At 44.2% G+C, this 21422-nt stretch overlaps 2 protein-coding genes across 7 annotated transcripts in view; one reads left to right on the top strand and one right to left on the bottom strand.

The window, feature by feature from the left end:
- Window positions 1–2505: 2505 nt before the first annotated feature.
- Window positions 2506–7157, bottom strand: 4930426D05Rikl (RIKEN cDNA 4930426D05 gene like). Of its 2 annotated transcripts, NM_001409016.1 has the most exons (4): window positions 6666–7157; window positions 5745–6311; window positions 4590–4796; window positions 3391–3580 (listed from the first exon to the last, which is right to left on the bottom strand). In NM_001409016.1, exons 2-4 carry the CDS (start codon window positions 5830–5832, stop codon window positions 3561–3563), a joined length of 315 nt encoding a protein of 104 aa, NP_001395945.1. In that variant the 5' UTR covers window positions 5833–6311; window positions 6666–7157; the 3' UTR covers window positions 3391–3560. The 2 variants fall into 2 exon arrangements, with proteins under 2 accessions (XP_087448132.1, NP_001395945.1); XM_087592006.1 differs by lacking the exon at window positions 6666–7157 and having other exon boundaries at window positions 2506–3580; window positions 5737–6093.
- Klhl14 (kelch-like family member 14) overlaps window positions 4001–21422 on the top strand; it is a 106509-nt gene continuing 89087 nt past the window's right edge. Inside the window, exons 1-2 of one of the 5 annotated variants that reach the window (XM_087593199.1) lie at window positions 4001–4248; window positions 6194–7189. In XM_087593199.1, coding sequence (XP_087449325.1) covers window positions 6237–7189 — 953 coding nt within the window. In that variant the 5' untranslated portion in view covers window positions 4001–4248; window positions 6194–6236. 5 annotated transcript variants of the gene reach the window in all.

The following is a 21422-nucleotide window of genomic DNA, read 5'->3' as shown; positions in this document are numbered from 1 at the left end:
AGCAAGAGGATTAAGAAACCAAGACATCGGAAGGATTTATAACAGTGTCCACCACACAGATCACAAACTCGATGAGTAATACTGATTATTACTGCTTGAAGCTGCTTCAAAAGAGAGAGCTATTTCAGAGTTCTATTTGTAGGGCTCAAACCCTCTTACAAGAACAAACCCAACCATGAGTGTTTTATGCATTAGTCCAGAGTGTCCAAAGAGCAGCTACCAGTGAGCAGCGTCCCCAGAGAAGCTGGAACTGCACACATACCTGGAGCCTAGAATGTCTACAGCCAAGTCCTTGGAGCAACAGTAAACCTTCGGGTGTGGGGTTCTAGCCAACAGCACAATTGCTTTTACTACTATCTCAGAGCACTTTGCTCCCCAATAAACCACATGTCGCTGGTGACTTTGGGATATCTCAGACCATGCCTAACGGAAATTTAAATTTTAAAAACTAAGAAAGTTATGAGTTCGTGTTTGGTTTCTCCGTTCTCTCATTTTGAGGGAGCTATGTGGCCCTTCCTCTACTGAATTTTATCCCAACTATAACATGGAGTCACCATTTCCCCATTATTGCTTGTATTCTACGTGGCAGCAATCTCAAGGATCAGATCTCATGAAACAGATCAGGAAAGAAACACAGAGGAGGCCAGGCTCTGATGTTTATACAATTTGGTAATCACTCAGAAATCTGAATTAGAAAAGTTACTAGGCAGGAAAATAGTTTCAGCAAAAGCAGTCCCTCATGCTAGGCACCCAAGCAAGCCTAGAACTGTTCTACAGATATTCCTAGTCTGTCCAGTCCAACGCCATGGCTGTGCAGCTCCCCTAAGCCTGGATCTCGGTCACCTAAAAGGCTGGCGAGATCACTTAGAGCTGAAGGCTGCTCTTTTAGACAATCGGTGTGGTTATTTCAAGGTCTTCCCACCATACAAAGCTTAATGCAGATTAGCTGATGAAGACTTTTGATAATTCTGCCAAAGTCTAAAGACCGCTTAGATTAGATGACTACATGACTGCTGTTATTGTTGTAGTTTTTTCAAAGACAATCCTCTTCTGCCATGAGAAATCTATCCTGCTGAGTGCCCCTGAAGAGTCACGTCCTTCCTTCCTACCATTTTAAAAACAACAGTGGCAGAGTTGCCAGCCGCCCGATCGTGCTCAGCAGGATAGATCAAACACACAGATGCAATTTCTGTATGTTGAACAGTGAAGTGGGATAAAATTCAAATGCTTACAATCGCTTAGTAGCTGCCATCTGATTGCTGCAAATTGAATCTTTCATAACAGGATTTATTGTAAATAGTGTCATTGCATTTGAGAGTCCAGCAGACATTGCAGTCAAAGCCCATGCAAGATGCTAAAGGTCTGAGGTCTACAAGACGTACAAGGTCATTTGCGCACTGATTACGAGGGGGGTTTTTTTGCTTGTTTGTTGGTTGGTTTTGGTATTGATTGCTTACAGAATAACCCGTAGTTGTCATTATTTTCCCTGTGAAAGCTCAAACATTATCATATTCTCTTAGCTTTGAGATGGAGAAGACAATGTGCCAAGCACTTTGTCTCAAGACCCGCTTCACCATGACAAGTCCCTACTTCACTCCCATTTATTCTCCCTTCCAGCTACATGTTAGATAACAAAATCAGAAATAGATAAAAAGTCTTAAAATGTCTTCTGTACTGTTGGGAAGCACGTCAAAGAATTATAAATATATAATATTTATAATTAATGGCATATCTATATTAGTAGTAAAGAGGAAAAAAAAGAGTTAAAAATTGCAAAGCAGAATTTAAGCCCTACAAAGCATGCTTCAATTCCTTCATGACGCAAGGGGAAGGCTGTCGTTTAAATGATCGTGTCACTATTCAACGCTGGGTTGCATTCCAAGAACGACCAACAGCAAGTATACGGTGAGTGAGCACTTCGCACACATGAGAAGTTGGTAAATACTCCACAAACTTAGTACCTTCAACTTTTAATGATATTGAACCCCCAAAGGGCAGTGTGTTGCAGTCATGCAGTCTTCCTATGCAAGAACCCCATTAGGGGATGTTCAAAAATGAGAAGGATTTTAGAAGTAGGACCAGGTAACTTCCTCTGTTTTCTTGCTTTCCTTGGCCCCAACAACAAATAGACCTTGTCTGTGTCTTGTTATGTGTTCAGTTTTGCTGGTAATTGTGAGGGGAGAGTGCAAGACCTCAACTGGACCAGAAGAGAGGAGTCTTACTCTCCAGTAAGGCAGGAACCTGGAGAGCAAAGAGCCCTGTGAAAGGGCTTTGGTTTCATTCCCCTTCATTTATTTGAGTAAACATCCCACATGCATGTTAATGGTATCATTCTAGCTGGGGAGTTCCCCATTTCTATGCCTTGAAAATTTCAGCGCCCCCCCCCACACACACACTTAAGCAGGTGTCTTTCCATCACTCATGAATCAAAAAAAGAGGGGTTGTACAAAGACAACCCTTGGGTGATTTTTAGTAAGTTTACTAATCAGAGCACACTAAAGTGAATCATATTCTATATTTATTGACAAGCAAAACTCAATGTAATTCATGTCTAGCAATGTTTTATAATTATATTTGAAGGCATATTTTTTCCATTTCTGCCCCCTCTGTGTGCATGAGAGAGTGGGGGTTCTTGGACACCTCCAACTCCCATTGACAGCCTAAATGAGGGTACTATACATTGTAAGTCTGAAGAACATGTCCTCTACCAAAATGCACATGTCTTCGTGGTCCTAGAAATGCACATGTCTTTCTTTAAGGTTCTAGAATCAGGCTAAGGTCCATTCTGAATGCTAAGCAGAGTCAACAGGGCGAGACCTATGGGCTGGCCCTTATTTACCAAGTGAACTCCCAAGTTGAAAGGTTACATTTGTGAAATGGCAGCTGGGTCCCCTAACAGTTAATCCTAGCTCCTGCAAACCAAAGACTCTTAATTGAAATACGAATCTGACAATTTGATAATGTTCTAATAAAACCGTGGTTTCTGTACTCTTAAGTGTCAAAGACTGACAGAGAACTTCAAAAAAGGTTGTTTAGCCAGACAAAAATAATAAGAGAAAAAATATGTTTCCCAACAAAACCATAAAGCTTGAATAGTACAGAGAGAAAAACAAAACAAAACAAAACAAAACAAGGAACTGTCCTGTTTTACCAACTGTGCTTCCCCCACCCCTGGAGTGTGCCCTCAGCCCTCCTAGGCATGGACTGGTATCTTCCAAGCCAGCCCCACGCCCTAGATACCAAGACAGGCTAAAGTGGCATCCTAGCATACTTTGAGATCAGACAGCTTCTGCATTTGAGAGTCTGAGGGGCTGGGGGTGGGAGGGAAAACCCAGCATACCGATGTTGTGGAAGCTGCAAACAACAGCATATACACAGACACAAAAAAAGTTTGCATATTGCACAGAGCGCTTGAAGATCATAAATCTATGCATGAGAAAGATGTAGTGGAAATTTTGGGGGGGATTAGAGTTTATTTTTGTCATCTCTGTGAGACAGCTACTCATTCATCCAGATCACAGCTAAGAAAAAAGCTGGTCACAGAAATTAGCAGTTTCAGCTCAGCAGCGAAGTCGCCAGCCTGTGAAGGCAGAGAGAAATTGACTAATTAGCAATGCGCACTAAAACTTGACGGTTCTTTATAGAGAGAAGAGAAGAGAGAGGGAGAGAGAGGGAGAGGGAGGGAGGGGGGGCTCGCTTTTTCCCCTTCTTTCTTCCAAAGATGTTTGAAATCGCAGTCATTTACGCTCGACAATTTTTACAATAGCCTTGAGCCATAATTTTGCGAGTCTCTCCAGCATCCATCCCCCTGTATGGTCTCTCTCTACTGGCCAAGCACGACCATTTCTCTCCCCAACCGTGGATTTCCTATTACTCTCGTTACGACTCACTGAGCCCCAGGCCCAAGGATAATGATGTGTTGTTTCTTGGTAGCATAATTTGTCACACGTACATTTTTTCTTCTTCTTCTCTTGCAGAAAGCTCTGCTCCCTCTCTCTCTCTCCCTCTCTCTCCCTCTCTCTCCTCTCTCTTTCTCTCTTTTCTCCCTCTCCTATATTTTCTTGCTGTTGCTAATTCATGGTGATCAAATGATGTACGACAAAATAAATTGTACAGAGTGACTGCCTGGAGTTGGGAGCCAGAAGGTGTGTTCCCCTCCCAAGGAGAGAGCAAACCTTTAAAAAGGAAGGACAATTGATTTTGGGGGGAGCTTAAGTGAGCCCTGACTTTGCAGCTGGCTGACAGCAGGTAAGTTTCTGGCCTTGGGTTTGCCTTGCCTGTATTTTCCTTGTCTTTTGGGGTTGTTGTGGATGCGGGGGGGGGGTACCTATGGGGGGGCCGTGTGGCAAACGCTTATAAAGAATAAAACTCCCATTGCAAGACATAAGCAGATGGGAGGTGGAAGCAAGGGGGGGGAGAACAAGAAGGAAAGACTAGGAAAAGATGGGGGGGGGGTGGCTAGACAACGAAGCTGGGAGAGCAAGAGAGAGGTATGACCGGGGCCACTTCCAGTGAGGACTTAGATGTTTCCCGGCAAGCCTGAGCTTTGGGGGAGGGGGTTGTTGCTGGGGGAGGGAGGTTAGGTCCACCTGGAACAGGATGGGAAAGTGAGTGGAGAGGAGCCCAGCCTGGTAGGAATGAGAAGCCGGCGATCCAGAAGCGGCGCCCGGCAAGGCAGAGTGAGCCGCAGCGGAAGGGGCAGGTCCGGCGGGTCCCTCGGAGCCGGGCGGCGGCGGCGGTGGTCCCGGCGGGCGCGCGGGCGGGACGCGGGCAAGAGGGTCCCTTCTTGTTCGGCCCTGAAAGGTGCAATTACAGATTAAGGACTCGCTGTGTGGATTTCACCTGGCCTCCCCCTCCCCGGCCTCTTACCACCTAGAAACGGGAGGCTCAGACTTTTTACAGAAGTACTTCCAGGGCTGGGGGAGTGGGGGGGTGCTCGAGTGGGGGAACCTCTGGAAGCTGAACCCCGGGGATCGAAGGGATGCTTGTCGACCCAAGATCCTTCTGGGTGCGGAGTAGGGACCCCTCCGCACTGGACCGCGTCCCCACCCCCACCCCATTCCCGGGCCGCCACCCCTCCCCCAACACCTGCCTTCTAACTTGAACTTCTCATAGTTCCTCCTGGTAAAGCGGCTGCTCCCGGTGCTCGAGAGGGAGGGAGAGCAGTCCACACCAAGCCCCCCTGGCCTCTAGTCTCCTGCTCTAAATCCAGCCTAGCACCCCAACTTGGCCCCCAGTCATCCTCGGGGCCGCCCCGCACTGGAAGGGGAACTAGATGACTGAACTTCCGTGCTCTGAAATAGCAAAGGTGCAGGGAGAAGGGGGCCCGAGGTGGGGTGAGTAGTGTGGGTGCAAGGAGTCTCTGGCCAGGTTTAAAGGCGTCTCTGGAAAATTAGCAAAACGGGGTGGCGGCGAGGGAAGCCAACAGTTTGCGAAGCGGGGAAGCGGGCAGGGCCGGGGTGAGGGAAATGAGCTAGAATTGATAAGGACAGCTCCCGCCTCTGCCGAGTCCACTGAGCGGGTCCCCATCGCGCTCCGCTGCACTTCCCCGGGAGAAGAAAGGGCTTTATCTCCTCCCTCAGACGGGGAGCCTAGGACTTTTTCGGGGCAGCTCGGATAATCGAAGGTGTCCCCAGCTTTTAGAGAGCTAAGAATCGCTCACCCGCACGCCTACCCCCCCTTTTCCCACCCCACCCCCAAACTGGGCCAACTAAGAAAAAGCAAAGCTTCCAGCACCAGTTGACCTGGAACCGCCGCCGTCGGTCGCCTCTGAGCTCTGGGGGCACCCCCTGACTCCCCACTCCCGGCCTTTCCGTTCATCCAGCTGGGCATGGACTCGAGCCCACGAGGTGTCACGGCCTCAGCCTCCACTTTTGCCGCCGCTGCTGTCACCGCCGTCGCTGCCAAGAGAGGAGCCTGGGTGCTTTTAGGAAAGTGAGGGGCGAAGAGTGTAAGAGGTAGCAAGGAGCAGAACCGGAGTCCCGACCCCAGACGAGGACCCTTCAGGAGGCGCTCAGGACCGGGCGCCTTCACACCTCCCTCTTAGGCTCGCATCCTAAGCGCACAGGGAGGGAGCCAAGCGGGGCCTTGACTGTTGTTCCTCTCTCCCCTCCACACCCTTCCCCACCCCGGCCACACCCCACCCCCCTTCACCTCCCTGCTCCCCCTCCCATCCCCCACCCCTGTCTGCCAGGTTGGAGGAGGGTTTAAAGCCAGGTGCGCAGAGTCAGCTCGCCATGTCCAGATCCGGGGACAGGACCTCCACCTTCGACCCCAGCCACAGTGACAACCTGCTGCACGGTCTCAACCTGCTGTGGAGGAAGCAGCTATTTTGCGACGTGACCCTGACAGCCCAAGGCCAACAGTTCCACTGCCACAAGGCCGTGCTGGCCTCCTGCTCGCAGTACTTCCGATCACTCTTCTCCAGCCACCCCCCTCTCGGGGGAGGGGTCGGCGGCCAGGACGGCCTGGGGGCCCCCAAGGACCAGCAGCAGCAGCAGCAGCCGCAGCAGCAGCCTTCACAGCAGCAGCAGCAGCCACCACAGGAGGAGCCCGGGACTCCTTCCTCCTCCCCCGACGACAAGCTGCTGACCAGTCCCCGAGCCATCAACAACCTAGTGCTGCAGGGCTGCTCGTCCATCGGGCTGCGCCTAGTGCTTGAATACCTCTACACGGCCAACGTGACCCTGTCCCTGGACACCGTGGAGGAGGTGCTGTCGGTCAGCAAAATCCTGCACATTCCTCAGGTCACCAAGCTCTGCGTTCAGTTCCTCAACGACCAGATCTCGGTGCAGAACTACAAGCAGGTGTGCAAGATCGCCGCACTGCACGGCCTGGAGGAGACCAAGAAGCTGGCCAACAAGTACCTGGTGGAGGATGTGCTGTTGCTTAACTTCGAGGAGATGCGTGCCCTGCTGGACTCGCTGCCGCCCCCCGTGGAGTCGGAGCTGGCACTTTTCCAGATGTCCGTGCTGTGGCTGGAGCACGACCGTGAGACCCGCATGCAGTACGCGCCCGACCTCATGAAGCGCCTTCGCTTTGCGCTCATCCCCGCCCCGGAGCTGGTGGAGCGGGTCCAGTCGGTGGATTTCATGCGCACCGACCCGGTCTGCCAGAAGCTGCTGCTGGACGCCATGAACTACCACCTGATGCCCTTCAGGCAGCACTGCAGGCAGAGCCTGGCCAGCAGGTAGGAGACAACAAAGAGGAAGGCGGGGTGGGATGGGGTTGGGGGGAGTTGGAGAGGCCGGAGGGAGGGGAGGGGGCAGGGAGGAGGGGAGAACTGGGCGGGCTGGGCGGGAGGCTCCTGCACGTGAAAAACCATTTCAGACACTTCAGCTGGTGTGGGCAAAGTTGATTTTAGAGTGTCAGAAGGGGCAACGGGGACCTGGCCTAACAGCACTCCTGAGCGCTTGAATGCTCGGGTTCCCAAATCTTCAGGGCCAGAAACATTGAAGATTTCAGACTCAGGTTGAAACTGAACAGATAGGTAGGGCACAAAGGCCTATGCAGTTTAGAAGGGTAGCTCTGGGCACCTTGGTCAGTCAGATCTCGCTCTGCCCGCCCCTTAAAGTGGACCTGTTCCAGGAGATGGACTCTGTGGTACAGACTTTTCTTGTTCCTGCTTTGAGCTAGGAGAAACTCTCAGACAGTGTCAGCAGAAGAGAACTTCATAGTCTGTCATGCACTCCAGTTTTTAATTGTTTGTTTGGTTTTTGTGCTGTGACTGAGGTCTGCTCCCTTTCTAGATTGGAACTCCCAAAAGGTGTTGTCTACTGCTATTGTTAGTTCTAAGGATGGCATCCTGGGGCCAAGTAAACTTTTCTACCTTGTGGAAAACACTTTTCACTCTTTAAAGGAGAACAAAGCTAACCAACTATTTCAGGGTGGTGGGGTGAATCTTGCCTACAAACTTCTGTCCCCAAGAAGTCTAGGACATTGGCGGCTGGGAGTTGAGGACAGGGAGCAGAGTCTTGCACCTCCAGTTGCTTTGTGTCTAGCAGGAGTCACAAGGAAGTAAGGGAACTGTTGATGCTGTCTGCCATTACGATTTAGAAAGTATCTGTTTGTGTTGCAAACAGTGTTTCACATCCAAAGGGAGAGAGGAAAATGATGCTTTTGTAAAGTGCTTCAGAGAAGACTGCAGAGGCTGACAATCCTGTTTGATTGGCTCCAACTTCAAAACCCTTTTAAATGAGCCCTGGCAAAGGGCTCCTTCTGGTTTTGTTTGTTTGTTTGTTTGTTTGTGTTTTGTGTTTGTTTGTTTTTTTTTTTGAGAAGAGACATGGTATCCGTTCCCTTTGGTGATTAAGCATCTGGGTTTCAGATGCCAAGCTACTGAGGCCAGCCTGAACTCCAAGGGTTGCATGACAAAAAGACATGGCTTGAACATGTGCCAAGGCAAAGTCCCATACAGAATGATGACCACTCCAGGCAACCTCTGAGAGTAGGGGTGTGTGTGTGTGTGTGTGTGTGTGTGTGTGTGTGTGTGTGTGTGTGTGTGTTCCTTCATACTACTTCTACCAATTTGAGGTAGCAGACATTTAAAGGCATTTAACATTATCCACAGCTGTTTGGGCAACACTGCTGTTACGTTTAAGTCAACAGGGGGGATAAGAAATCTTGAACTCGTAACAGATGCTGTGGGTTGACTTTTCTGTCTGGCTATGGGAGATGAGTTTGTGTATTGTGGTGTCAAGAGATGTCTGTACCGGAAAGAGTAATACAAAGTAGTCCATCAACAGTGTGCACAAGATTCCATGTCAGAACAGAATGTGTTATCCCATGTGTTTTTCACATGTCTAAAGATCAAAATGACGAGCTCACTGTGATGGACAGATATTGCCATGCCTAAGAGGGATTGGTGAGTGACTGTCCACTACCTTAGATTTTATCATTGTTGACAACTTATAACTATATTCATTTAGCACATATCCTACACAGTCAAGAATTCAGACTATACAGTTAGGCTTTTGAGACTGCCTTTTATATTTAAAAAATATATATAATTTAGAATAAATTCAGAAACCCAAAGGAAATAATTAATTTTAAGATTGAACTCATTGCCCTATGAGTAATTTGGGCAGACAAGCTTTGTAAATTGGATCTAGTAAATAATTTCTGAATGCTCGATACACTGTTCTATGTTGGTATGTCCTAAGATTCAGTGTCAAGAGACTTCACTTTCAAAATGCAAAATGTTAGTCAGAAATCCTACCTTAGTCTGGAATCAGCACACCAGCTGGGGCCTGCTGCCTCTGTCCTGGTGGGCCGCTAAGATACCAGGCTGCCTGGCTCCGTGACAATAACTCCCAGCTTCACTGGGCCACATCATTTGAAGGGTATGTAGTGGTGTCTGACCACTGAATGCTTACAAGTGTCATGGCTGCTGCAGGGATCTGATACTTTTGCAGTAAGAGGAAACTATTTTTCCTTTAGAAGAGGAAGATATAGAAAAGAAAATAGTACATCAAACCTATTGCGGATCTCAGGAACGTAATGTCGACTCCATTTCATCATTAGTAACTGTAGCATTTTCAATTTTAGAAACCGATCACATTGTTATAATTTTAAATCACAGAAGAATGCAAAATTTTAACTTGAGTGTAGACAAAAAAAATGTTCTAAGTTAAAACCCTTCTGTCTTAAGTGAGCTCCAGGTTATAGCCAGTGTGCTAGAAAAACGCTTCTCTCAGCTGTGCGTGGAGGTCAACATGAGGTTAGATATGTCACCCGATTGTTGTTGAGATTATGTCACTGTTAGGAAAGACAACTGAACAGAAGGGCATCCTATTTAAGACTTTTCCTTTACCTGTAGGCTTTAGGAGCCTAAATATGAATATATGCCTCAAATTTAGAGAGGGGACAAGGGAATTAAAATTGACCAGTTGGTCATCATGAACACGAAATACAACCAAATACAGTAGATGAAAGAATTCATGTGTTTAAGAACATATATTGTGTCTGCAGAAAATAAAGATTTTAATATATTAATTTAAAATATGACTATAAAGATGAGTAAGTAATTCTGAATTTGTATTATCTGGAAAAATAAGCAGCGGGGGAAGTCTCAAGGGAAGCAGTAGAATCGATTCATATTTTTCTGTAGTTACTCAGTTCTTCTGATCATGTCATTTGAACACAGGCTCACGGTCTGTTTTAATGAAGTAAGCATTAGTTGAATGGACTAAATAAGATACTTGCTGCCCCATCTTCAAGTAATTAGTAATGTAAAATGACAAGACTTGACAAAGGACATGACATTTTAGACAAGAGGAATAAGTTCTAGTGGTTTGTTGCATGGAATAGTGAATACAGTTAATAATAACAGATTGCTAAATTGGAGACCTTAACATTCTCATAGAAAATGAGAGGCAAGAAGATGATAATAAGTATATTAGATAGCTTATCTTAATCTTCGCATATTATATACATATATCAAAATATCACATTATGCACCCAAAGACACATCTTTTATAAGGTTTTCTTTTCTTTTTTTGAAAGAGTGTCTGAACATATACACATAAAACGTTTTGAAGTCAGACTTCTTGACTGTTTTCTTTAGGTTTATTATAAAATGAGGCCATCTATTTCAAGATGAAGATAGGTATGAATTAAGCTCTGGGAAAAGTTCCTGGGAAAGTCACTACAAAAGTCTTCTAAAGTGTGAATATTTCATGTAAGACAATTAGCACTGGAGAATATCTAGCTGAAGATGTGTGGACCAGTGGAGAATAAACTTAGCCACGAGTCCCCTTACAATACTGAAGCCCTCAGTCTAAATTACCTAAAGTAACCAAAACGTTTTTCTTTGTATTTTTTTTAATTTTTATTGCACAATTAGTAATGATATCAAATTAGACCGGAATAGATAACTTTCGCCTATATTTTCATTGCAGTGTCTACAGTCTAAGCTAAACAGATGTGCTACTGACGTTTAAGGGAACTAAGATTAGGAGGCAAGAAAGATGTGTCACGCGTCATTCATGTGTTGGTCAGGCCATACTTACTGTTAACATACAAAGAAAACACATGTGTAGAAAGCATTTATGAAAATAACGGTGTAGCTAACATCTTGTCCTTTATAGGGCCACATACTGAAGTGTATCCTCAAGCAGTTATATTACATAAAAGACAGAAAGCAGCCGCACGAAGCTCTTACATTCTCCCTGCCTATTTAAAGATCATACATGTTAACATTAAAATCTATTTACACATTTGGAGTCCTAATTATCTAATCCCAGCATGTCTTGCACTGCTGAAAAGCAATAGCATTTGCTCTCACGGAAGTGCAGTTCCTGGCCTTAGTGTCTGCCAGCTGTACTGCAGGCCAGTGGCTCTCACTGACTCTCTCCCTAAGAGCTGAGTGACAGCCTGTGTGCAGCACACCACTCTGCATTCCGTGAACTGCTGCTTCCCTTTATGCCAATTTGATGCCCTCAGATTAGAAGTTGTTAGTAGTTAGATTCTGTATCAGAAGCTACTCAACCATTTAGAATACAATTTGTTTATTATCTGAAACAAGGCCATTGATTACAAAATCATATCACAGATATGGGAGGCCAACAGTTCTACAATTCAATGGCAATTAGAGAACATGCTGGCGTATTCTCTACACATAGATGACTTGCTGACAAAAATGGACATTTTCAATTGTTTTCCTCCTTGGATTTCTTCTTATGTATAAGCATATTGAGATTCACTCGTTTACTTGGCTAATTTGTCAAGTATCTGAAATTTCCTAACAGAAAAACATGGTTAAAATTGTGTTGCCCTAGTTAAGTATGATGGTTCATGTCTGTAATCACTAGGAGGCAGAGGCAGAGGGATGGTGAATTTAAAGCCAATTTGTCCTATACAGTAAGGCCTCATTTATAAAGAAAGAATGGAAGGAAAGTAAGGAAGAACGGAAATAAGGAAGAGAGGGAGGTAGGGAAGGAAGGAAAGAAGGGAGGGAGAAAGGAAAGAAGGAAAGAAAGAAAGGAAAGAAAGAAGGAAAGAAAGAAAGAAGGAAAGAAAGAAAACTACTTATAGCAATTGCTGTTGTAAACACTTTACAAACGTTAATTTTATTCTGATCATTAGCCTGATCTTGTAGATGAAGTAGTTGATGCACAGAGATGGTGAGCCTGGTGGTCAGGCTTGCACGGTGAGGTCAAGCAGTGTGGTACCCGAGTCTGTCCTCTTAGATACACTAGGTACTTCCTGTTATGATCACCTCTGCCTTAGGCCGCTATTCTGTGACTGATGTTGGACTCACATGTAGACTTAAAGTTTTCCTTTTGGAATGGGTTAAACATCAATTTACCTGACTTTGGGGGGGGGGGTTTGGGGAGGTAGCTTGCAGCACAAGCATGAGTATCTGAGTTTGACCCCCAGCACCCACGTAAAAGTCAAAGACAGACAGTATAACCCTGGAGATTCCTGCTAGGCCAGGCTTGCTGAACCAGTGAGCTCCAAGTTCAGCTAGAGAGCCTGTCCTTAAAAAGTAAAAGACATCTGAGGAAAAACCTGGATTGGCATCTGACCCGTGCATGTGTATGTGTGAGCGCACATGCATACATGTTGGCACAAACATACAAATATGTACACATGCATAGAACACACACATACACACACACAGACACACACTCAAAGAGAAGTATTGTTCCTGTAGTCAGCAACTCTTTTTGTATAAAAAGCCAGACAATAGTGGTTAGCTACGGGTCCTAAGCTCTCCACTGCAACAATCTTGCTTTCCCAGCCAAACAGAGTATATAGTGTATCCGTGAGTAAGCACAGGAATGCTCTAGTGAAGCTGCCTTTGCAGATAATGAACCTCCAGGTAATTTTCACATCATTATTTTCTACCACTTAAAAGCATGCAAACCAGTTTTGGAATTGCGCAAAACTAGGAAGTGGGCTCACTTTTCTCATTGGGCCATGGTTTGTCAACCTTATTGTATTAGTGAACAAAGCACAAAAGTAACCAGACATGGCAACAGACTTCTAAGATCTTCACATTCCAGAGGCTGAAGCAGGAAGATTGCTGCAAGTTCTAGACCAGTCTGAGAGTAGAATGCAAGGCTAAGGAGGACTACATAGTTCAACCCTGTCTTACCATATGAAACAAAAGGAAACCAGAAAAACAAATGACCTTATTGTAATGGAAAAACTTCCCTTTAGTCCTCTGCCTTCCATTTAGAATTTTCATAACTAATTCTACCAGGTCAGGTTAGAATTTCACATTTCCATGGTAAGACTTAAGAACTTATTAGCAATCCTAGACAACTATAATATGATCAATCCAAAAAAAAAAAAAAAGAATAAATGCTGTACTCAACTTTTTCAAGCACATGAGATCCAGAGCCTGCAAAAAGTGGACCCTTGTTCCTTCCCTCCAGTTCTTTGTCTGTCTGTCTGTCTATATCTCTGTCTCTGTCTCTCTGTCTCTTTCTGTATGTCTGTCTGTCTCTCCTCTCCATATACATGTTGTTTATAGTAACTACCACTAATTGAACATCCCCTGGGAGCTTCATTTATTACTTCTAGTGTTCACATTTAGAGAATTCTTTCAATCTTTTGAGATACTGGGAATGTGAAGTGTGATCTGTCAATCATTTGAACAGTATTTATTTTGAATATTCAGTGTGGACAGAATATCCAGTCATGGTGGATATGTATTGTAGCCACGGCTAAAATCAAATGCTAATCTAATTTATGCCTTTTGCACTTTGGCTTCACCACACCACATCAGTGACTGAAGTTTTGCAACCTTTTAACCCTTACAGCTATCCAATCAAGAGAAAAACAAGAAGCTAAACTAGAAAGCCAGAATTCCAGCCTACTGGTCTACCACGTTTTAACTATTAGTCCTGAGAGTATGGGAGCTTACAGAATGCTAAGAAAGTAAAAACAAACACATTTTAGACACATATGAAAACTTTCAGTCTATGAAAAATAATTACAAAAATACAACAAAACTACACAGCTCAAGTGTGAACCAAAAATCACTTTCTCAGGACTGTGTGGTCTAAAGTATCAGTTTTGTTCAAGGGGACAACAGAATTCTATTCATATGAATGATATTTCAAGGAGCTGTGAACAGGAGGTACAATAAGGCACAACTATAAAAATTCTCACATACTTTTATAATGTGAAGCAAGATGCCCTCTTTGGGATACCCTCTTAATACCTTTTTATATTTTGTTTTCAAGAAAATTTTGTTTCAAGAAAATATTTTGTTTCAAGAAAATCAATTTATTAACTGTTTTTGGCACAACTGTTTATGCTGTCTGTCATTCTAGAGTTTCAGGAAACACATTTATTTCCTACATCCTTCGCATTGACTTCCAAGATACTTCATGGGACTTAAATTACTAGTGATAATATCTTTAATAAAAAAGAAAGCAGTCATATTTTGATATAAAATAAGTAAGGGGAAGAACTGTTAGTTTCACTATATACGATATACAGAATATGGAGGTTTTTGCTGTAAATATCAGAAGGTTTTATCTGTTCACAAATAATATGAATGGAAATGAGTTAGAACAGTTTGTAGTGTTAGAAGGAAAATGCTAGGCATGGTAGAAAGCTGACAGTGGGGGATAGAGGGAGAGAAATCACAGGAAAAGGTGAAAAAAAATAAGAAATAGCAAGAAAAATACAGCAAAATACAGGAAAGCAGAGAAGTTATTAAGTGACAGACTATTCAAACAAGGAAAACATGAGAACCAATAATACGGGAAGATGGGTGAGGAAACTCTAGAAATTAAGGGTTTGCTGGTGGGCAGGTAAAGACAACTCAAGAAGCATTTGCAACCCCTCACACTTACATACCATAAAGTTATCAACAGAATCCATTGCAAAGCAAATAGTTGTTACTTCTTAAAACAGCAACAACACAAATATAATGTTTACAAAGAAATCTGCCACGCTATCTTAAGCCCTACAATTTGATTCAGTTCAATAATTATAGTTGTCTACTAGATGTTATGTCATTAAAAGACTAAGTGACTAAGGTATCATTAAAATAAAAGCAAACCTTTATTCTTGTGTTTCATAATGCAGTCATTTTGGAAGTGTCAGAGATCAAAGGTGACAGATTGCTTTGTCAAATATAGAAGATGAAAATACAATTGCATTCTATGCAAAACTGTTTCGATTCCCAGCATCCTTTGAGCTGAAAAGCAAGGTGACATTCACTACCTTGGGTGGCTTCTCTAAATCTCCATGCATGAGTAGATCACACCCACAAAGAGAAATTTGGGTGAGACACTGCAGTCTGTCACTAACAAAACAATGTGCTGTGGAATAGCTCCACATTTGCAGTGGACATGTGCAGGGGCCCAACTCCAGGCTGAACTCTGAGATACAGAGCTGGACAAGAAGGACACATTCCTGAATTTTGGCAGCTTACAGTTAAAAGAAATAAGAGAAGGAAGTAGGGGGTGGGGGAACCCAAAGTTAGTGAAACTAGTACTAGATTAGCACACAGCAAATACCTTCTTTTGAGAACATCATGGAATAGAGGGTCTTGACCTTATCTAGCTATCCAAAGATGCCAAAGATGCTTTAAAGACGAGCCTTGGATAATGAGCTATTCAAGGTAACAAGGTAATAGGTCTGGGGAAAGCCAGGGTATGCAACTGGGTGAGGCCAAGGCAAGGGAACATGTGCAAAGCCCCCAGGAAGAAAAGAGTTAGGCATCTTCCAGGAACCAAAAAAGAATTCTTGTCTAGAGGCTGCGGTAGAGACTGTCTCATCACAGAGAAAGTTGCAGCCCCTGCGTAGGAAGTCCCACCACAGAGGAGCATTCTACAGTGGAAAATCTGCTTATTTTTTAATTGGGCTGTGAAAGTAGGCAAAACGATCGTGCAAATGCTGTTGCCTTTGAAGTCATAGACCTAAATGACTGTCGCTGCCTTTCTTCAGCAGAGCCCTGCATCAGTAAAATGGGCTCGTACTGTAGTTTGATTTCCCAGAGTTCTGGTTTAGACCGACTGAGTTAATAAAAATAAGCAGCGCAACAAAAGATGTAAAAAAAGAAAAAAAAAGGAGGGGGAGAGGGAAAGAAAGATGGAAAGGAAGGGAAAAGATTATACACAAAACACTACTAAAATGTATTTATAATTAGTTTTTAAAGCCACAGTGAACCCAAATTTTCCTGAATACACATTACTTATCAAGAAGACACTGGGAGATATTTGTAATTTCATCTTCAGCATAAAATGTTAAGATCAGCAGACAGAGAAGAAGGGATCTAAAGGTGAAACCAAGGGCATCGGCTGACAGGAGAACTAGAATTCCTAGTGGCTTTCGGCAGCTGTTTGTAATCCACCAGAGGGGAATGCTGGCCTCTAAGACACCAGAATTTCAGGTTCATAGGGAGGAGTGATCTTCCTTAGTCTCCTACGTGTCAACTCCAGAATCCCTCCTCCCCCACATCCACATGTCCATCCGGCTCCTCTCCTCCCAGAGTGCCTGTGAGCAGGGCTGGTAAACTGCACTTGTGCAAGGACTCTGAACTTCTCAGAGCTCATCTGGGCCACCGTATGGAGCCTGGCTCACTGGAGGCTGCAGAGAAGTGAACTGAAGAATTACAGTCGGTTTCACTTCCCTGCCTTATGTCTCTTCAGGTGCCTCTGAAGACAGGCAAGGCCAGTGAAACGGAGAGGGGGAGGAAGAGAGAAAGCATCAGCATCCAAAAAGGAGTCCTTGAAAACACAGAATCGCTGTAGAGCAATGTGAACTGGAGGATGTTCGCATGTGTCTGTCTGTGCCCATAACTAGTTTTCTTTATTAGCTTCTGATTTTCTGAACAGCGACTTCTGTGGGGTTTCAAGAAAAGTACATGAATGTTTTGTTTTGTTTATGTGTTGGAAATGAGGTGGTGGTCCATTCTTAGTCTAACACGGTGTTGGGGAATTATTGGGTCAATTCGTTGTCCAAAAGAAAATTGTCTTATTTATAAAAATCCCACTTAGAACAAAGCAACAGAATGCAGTCTAGCCCTGATGTTTGACATCCCTTAACACCAAGTACCACTGTGTAAAATGGAAGGATTCTAAGACAGGGGAAAAATAAGGGAGTCTGGAGGGCAAACTTTGGAAAGAACACTTTCATGCTGCACACACACAGCTGACCATCAGCTTGTTCTACTTCCTGTGCTTTTACAGGGGTTTGCTGGGGCCGGGAAGCGTCCTAGTCAGCACGGGAGTACTGCAGAGGCAGAAGTGTGTGCCTAGTAGCACAGACCAATTTGGTGGATTGGTTACTATAGCAACTGTACCATCACTGTCAGTGGCCGTTTCTGTAATCTCCATCTCTTAAGGCGTTCACAAGCATCCTTTCCAAAATGACAAAAGGGCGAAGCAGAGGGACATCAGAGAAGAGACACGTGAATGGTCAAGTTTATAATGTAAATAACCCAAAACGGCTTTGCTGCATACTTTATGCAACCTAAAAGTCAGACAGACATGGGTTCAAATCCCACCTCAGTCTTTTATAAGCTGTTTCTACCTTGGGTAATTTACTTAACCTATTTTCAGATTCCCCACCTACGTAACACACATAACACTATCCACCTTGTTTCGATTTTGAATGTTTGGGTGCTAAATGCACAACAGATGCATCTTGGCCTATGAAACCTGGCCAGGAAGTCTGACAGAAATAGCTCAAGAGAGCATTTTACAAATTTATCTGTGCTTCTTCTAGGGAGGACACATAACCTATCTAGGACAGAACCCATAGCTTCAGTCCTGTCACTGTCTGGTAACAGGATGCCTGCGCAGAAAGAACCCTGCCTATTTTACCTGCTGCCTCTTGGTTTATACTATGCTCCTTTTATCCATTTCTGAGTGACTGGCAGTGCTCTGCTTCATCCTCAAGTCACTTCTGTCCTCTTGGTCTACATCAGCCATCAGAAAAGCTGGACAAACCATGGTAGCTTCATACATAACAGGTTTATTAAGTTGTAATGTACCCATTGCACATCTGACCCATCCGAAGTATAAGGTTTATGTGCTGTATTAGAATTGTGAAGACATCACCACAACAGGACATTTTATCACCCCTTCCTATCTATTGGATCCTCCTCCCTCAGCGGCTCCTTCTCCCCCACTCACAGCAATGCGAGTATTCAAATACTGCACAAACGTCCCTTATAAAACCTGGCTGGGAATACTTAGTGGGTAACAAGCAACCTAACATTTGTTCTCATAGATTTGCCAGTTCTGACTTCAGATAGGAAAAGTAGGAAAATACATAATCCTCTTTGATTGGCTTCTTCTACGTGCTATAACACATCCACATTATAACATACATAGTTTCGATTCTTTGTTTCCCTGTGTACTTGTAATGCTAAAGTTTTTCCTTTTATGTGTTCTCTTTATAGCTGAGCAGTAATCTGTTGCATGAATATGCCAGGTTTTATCTTTAGGCTAGTTGATGGACAGTTGCACTTTTCTGCTTTTTGCTTTTATGAATTACACTGCTATAGGCTCCCATGTATAATTATTTACACACCTACATTGTTGGGGTTTTGGTCTTGCTTTTAATGTTTATCTCTGTATGTGTGTATGCCTGAGGAACTGTGTGGTCAGAAGATGCATTGGGTCCCGTGGAAATGGAGCTAGCAGACTCCTTTGAGCTGCCATGTGGAGGCAGCCTAAAGCCTAAAGCCTCTGAAAGAGAAGCACGAGTTCTAAACCATTATGCTATCTCTCCAGGCCCTGGGCCCATGTTTTAGTGCCCATGAGTAAGTTTGCTGCTCTCTCATAGAGCATCTCAGCTAGCCTAACACAAGGAGAGCCTTTGGAGGGACTGCGTACCATCGTGCCTGTGAGCAGCAGTGTGTGGGGTTCCAGCTTTCTCATACTTACATCGTCTTTTGTTATGGCTCCCCTTCTGAGCAGGAAATGCTGTGTCACTGCGGCTTGCATTTCCTGACTGGCTTTTATCTGCTTATCGATCACATATTTGTTCTGAGAAATGCCTAGCCAAATAGTTTGGACATTTTGGGGGGAAGGGCTTATTATTTGTCTCTTTAATACAGAACGACGCCTGTCCTTTCAGCTTTTAACAGAAAACAAAATTATTTGCTCATGATAATTTAGAAATTGCTCTGTCCAAAAATATTAGTGTTAGACCTCCAAAATCATTTGCTGTGCAGTGTCCGCACATAGCCACAGACTCTAACCACTGTGCCTGAGGTAGCAAGAGTAGCCCTCTTCCCCGCTCTTCTGTGCTGACACAGAAAAACCACTGCATCCCTGTTAAACTCAGAGAGTCCTGGGCTTTGTCTTGCTTTATTTTGACATTAGTTCTTCTCATCCTGGAGAGACTCTTTTGAGCCATCACAGTCTCAGCAGTCAAAGATAAAAGCCAGCCTGCTTTTAAAATGGCAGCCTCTCATGCATGGGTTTGGCCACCCAGCACCACATAAACCAGACATGGTTCCACACATCTACAATCCCAGAACTTGGAAAGTAGAGGTAGAAATAGCAGAAGTTCAAGGTCATCCTCTATTACTTACAAAGATAACACATTCAAGGTCAGTTTGGGATGTATGAGACCCCTATCTCCAAAACAAACAAACAACAATACTGTAGGCTTCTGTCATACTTCTGAGTTTGCAATGTTGGGGGCTTACGATTTAAACAGAATTTTTTTATCTAGACGTTCAAGGGAATAGGGTATTAATTAAAAGTAAATGACACGACAGTTTTTAAAATGCATTATCTATGTTTGCTGAGGAAGCAAATGACCTGTATATTCAGTCAGGGTTTGTTATTGCTATGGGTTGGTGGTTGTTTTGAAGGGCTGGATTAGTTGTTTGTTCAGTCTGTAGTGGGTACCATCTACCCTCGACAGAAGTCATAGAGAGGTTTCCCAATTCCACCTAGAACCCTTAGAATCATAAAAGACCTTAATGGCCACTCCAGCCTTCTCAGACTGAAGCAAGAGGCAGGGAGAGAGAAGGTACTACAAAACTAAAATATATACGTGCCACTTTTAATGCATTCAAAGAAGTTCCAGAACTAGAGAGCAGCAACTGTAGGTGGTAGCAGGTAAGTTAACAAGACTAGATCCCTAGGAAGGGGACATCCCCTCTGCAGAAAAGAGCCTGCCATAGCTGACAGAGACTGAAGAGGCAATCACAGAGCCTGCATGGGCCTGCTCTAGGTCCTCCGTATACATGTTACAGTTGCCTGCTTGGTATTTTTGTAGGACTCCTAACAATGAGAGTTGGGATGCACCTGACTCATACACATGCTTTTAGGACCCTTTTCCTTGTACTAAATTGTCTAATCAAGCCTTGATATGTGGGTTCGGGCCTAGTCTTAGTGTAACATGTTATGCTGGATCCAGTCAATATCTGAGGGAGGCCTGCTCTTTTCTGAAGGGAAACGAAGGAACAGTGGGTCTGGGGAAGAGGTCAGTGCAGGAAAGTGGTTCTGGAAGGAGTGGAGGGAGGGTAACTGTGGTCAAGGTGTAGAATATGAGAGAAGAATTTTAAGAAGAGCCCTGGAGCCTTGCATCTGTGCACCAAACTATAGTCCAAGCTCCAGAAAACAACAGTGTCCTGCAAAGAATCTACTAGAATATTATAGAAAGAATCTTCCTAGAGAGTGCTTTGACTTTTTGTTTGTTTGTTTGTTTGTTTTCAAGGAAATTTCAGCCACAGTCAGAGTATGAGAATCATTTAAAATTTCTGAAAGCTCAAAGAAATGCATAATTTTATATTCCTAGACTCCACCACAAAAGCTTTCCTCTCCTCCAAAGAAGTACTAAGGACGGTGTCTTCGCACAGTCTAGGCCCTCCCTACACAGTGTAGGTGGCATAACACGGGCCATAAGGTGGAGGAGTGATCATTTGTGAACTCAAGAGCAGCCATACCCGTCTCATCAGGATGGCCTTTCTCTCATGGCTGTTCCCAAAACTGAACATGAAAATCATTCACCGGTCCTTGTCAGCCCTTTGTGTATGTAACAGTTCTGCCGGGGAGGCTTGTATTGACCCATTTGGTCTGTGATAACTTAGGATTATAGATTGGGTGACTGGAAGTTGCATGCTTAAGGCCAAGTATACCAGGGCTACTTTTAGGCGTGCCCCTCTCCCTAAATGGAAGGTCTCCTCCATGCTGTGTATATGTTCTTTCCTCTGTGTTTTATGTCATCTCCTGTCTCTTTCTCTTCTTACCAAAAACCAGTCCTTTTCGATTAGAGTTTCCCCTGTAGGAGTTATTTAACCTGGTTGCTTCCTTAAAGGTACATAGACATGTGAGTCACATGAAGGTTTAAGACTTAGGTGTCTGTTTGACTTTGGAGGTAACACAATTCAATTTATCGCAAACATCAAAAATAAGACATAGTAGGAAACAGAAGAGAAAGTAGCCTACGTCACCAAGAATTCCCACAAAGTCTCCTAGACTTTGAATTGC

Source organism: Rattus norvegicus, chromosome 18, assembly GCF_021556685.1.
Source record: "Rattus norvegicus strain SHRSP/BbbUtx chromosome 18, alternate assembly SHRSP_T2T, whole genome shotgun sequence".
NCBI classification, from domain to species: domain Eukaryota; kingdom Metazoa; phylum Chordata; class Mammalia; order Rodentia; family Muridae; genus Rattus; species Rattus norvegicus.
Note: the sequence above shows the minus strand (reverse complement) of the source record. Positions and strands in the feature narration are given on the sequence as shown.

Excerpts from the sequence above, each read along its gene's own strand:
- 4930426D05Rikl (XM_087592006.1), bottom strand. The coding sequence starts at position 5,832 with ATGCCCAGCTGGATGAACGGAAAGGCCGGGAGTGGGGAGTCAGGGGGT. Across the intron at positions 4,797-5,736 it reads CGGCGGTTCCAGGTCAACTG|GGCCGAACAAGAAGGGACCC; the intron begins GTGCTGGAAGCT and ends TGCACCTTTCAG. Across the intron at positions 3,581-4,589 it reads ACTTTCCCATCCTGTTCCAG|GCTGGCGACTTCGCTGCTGA; the intron begins GTGGACCTAACC and ends CTGCCTTCACAG.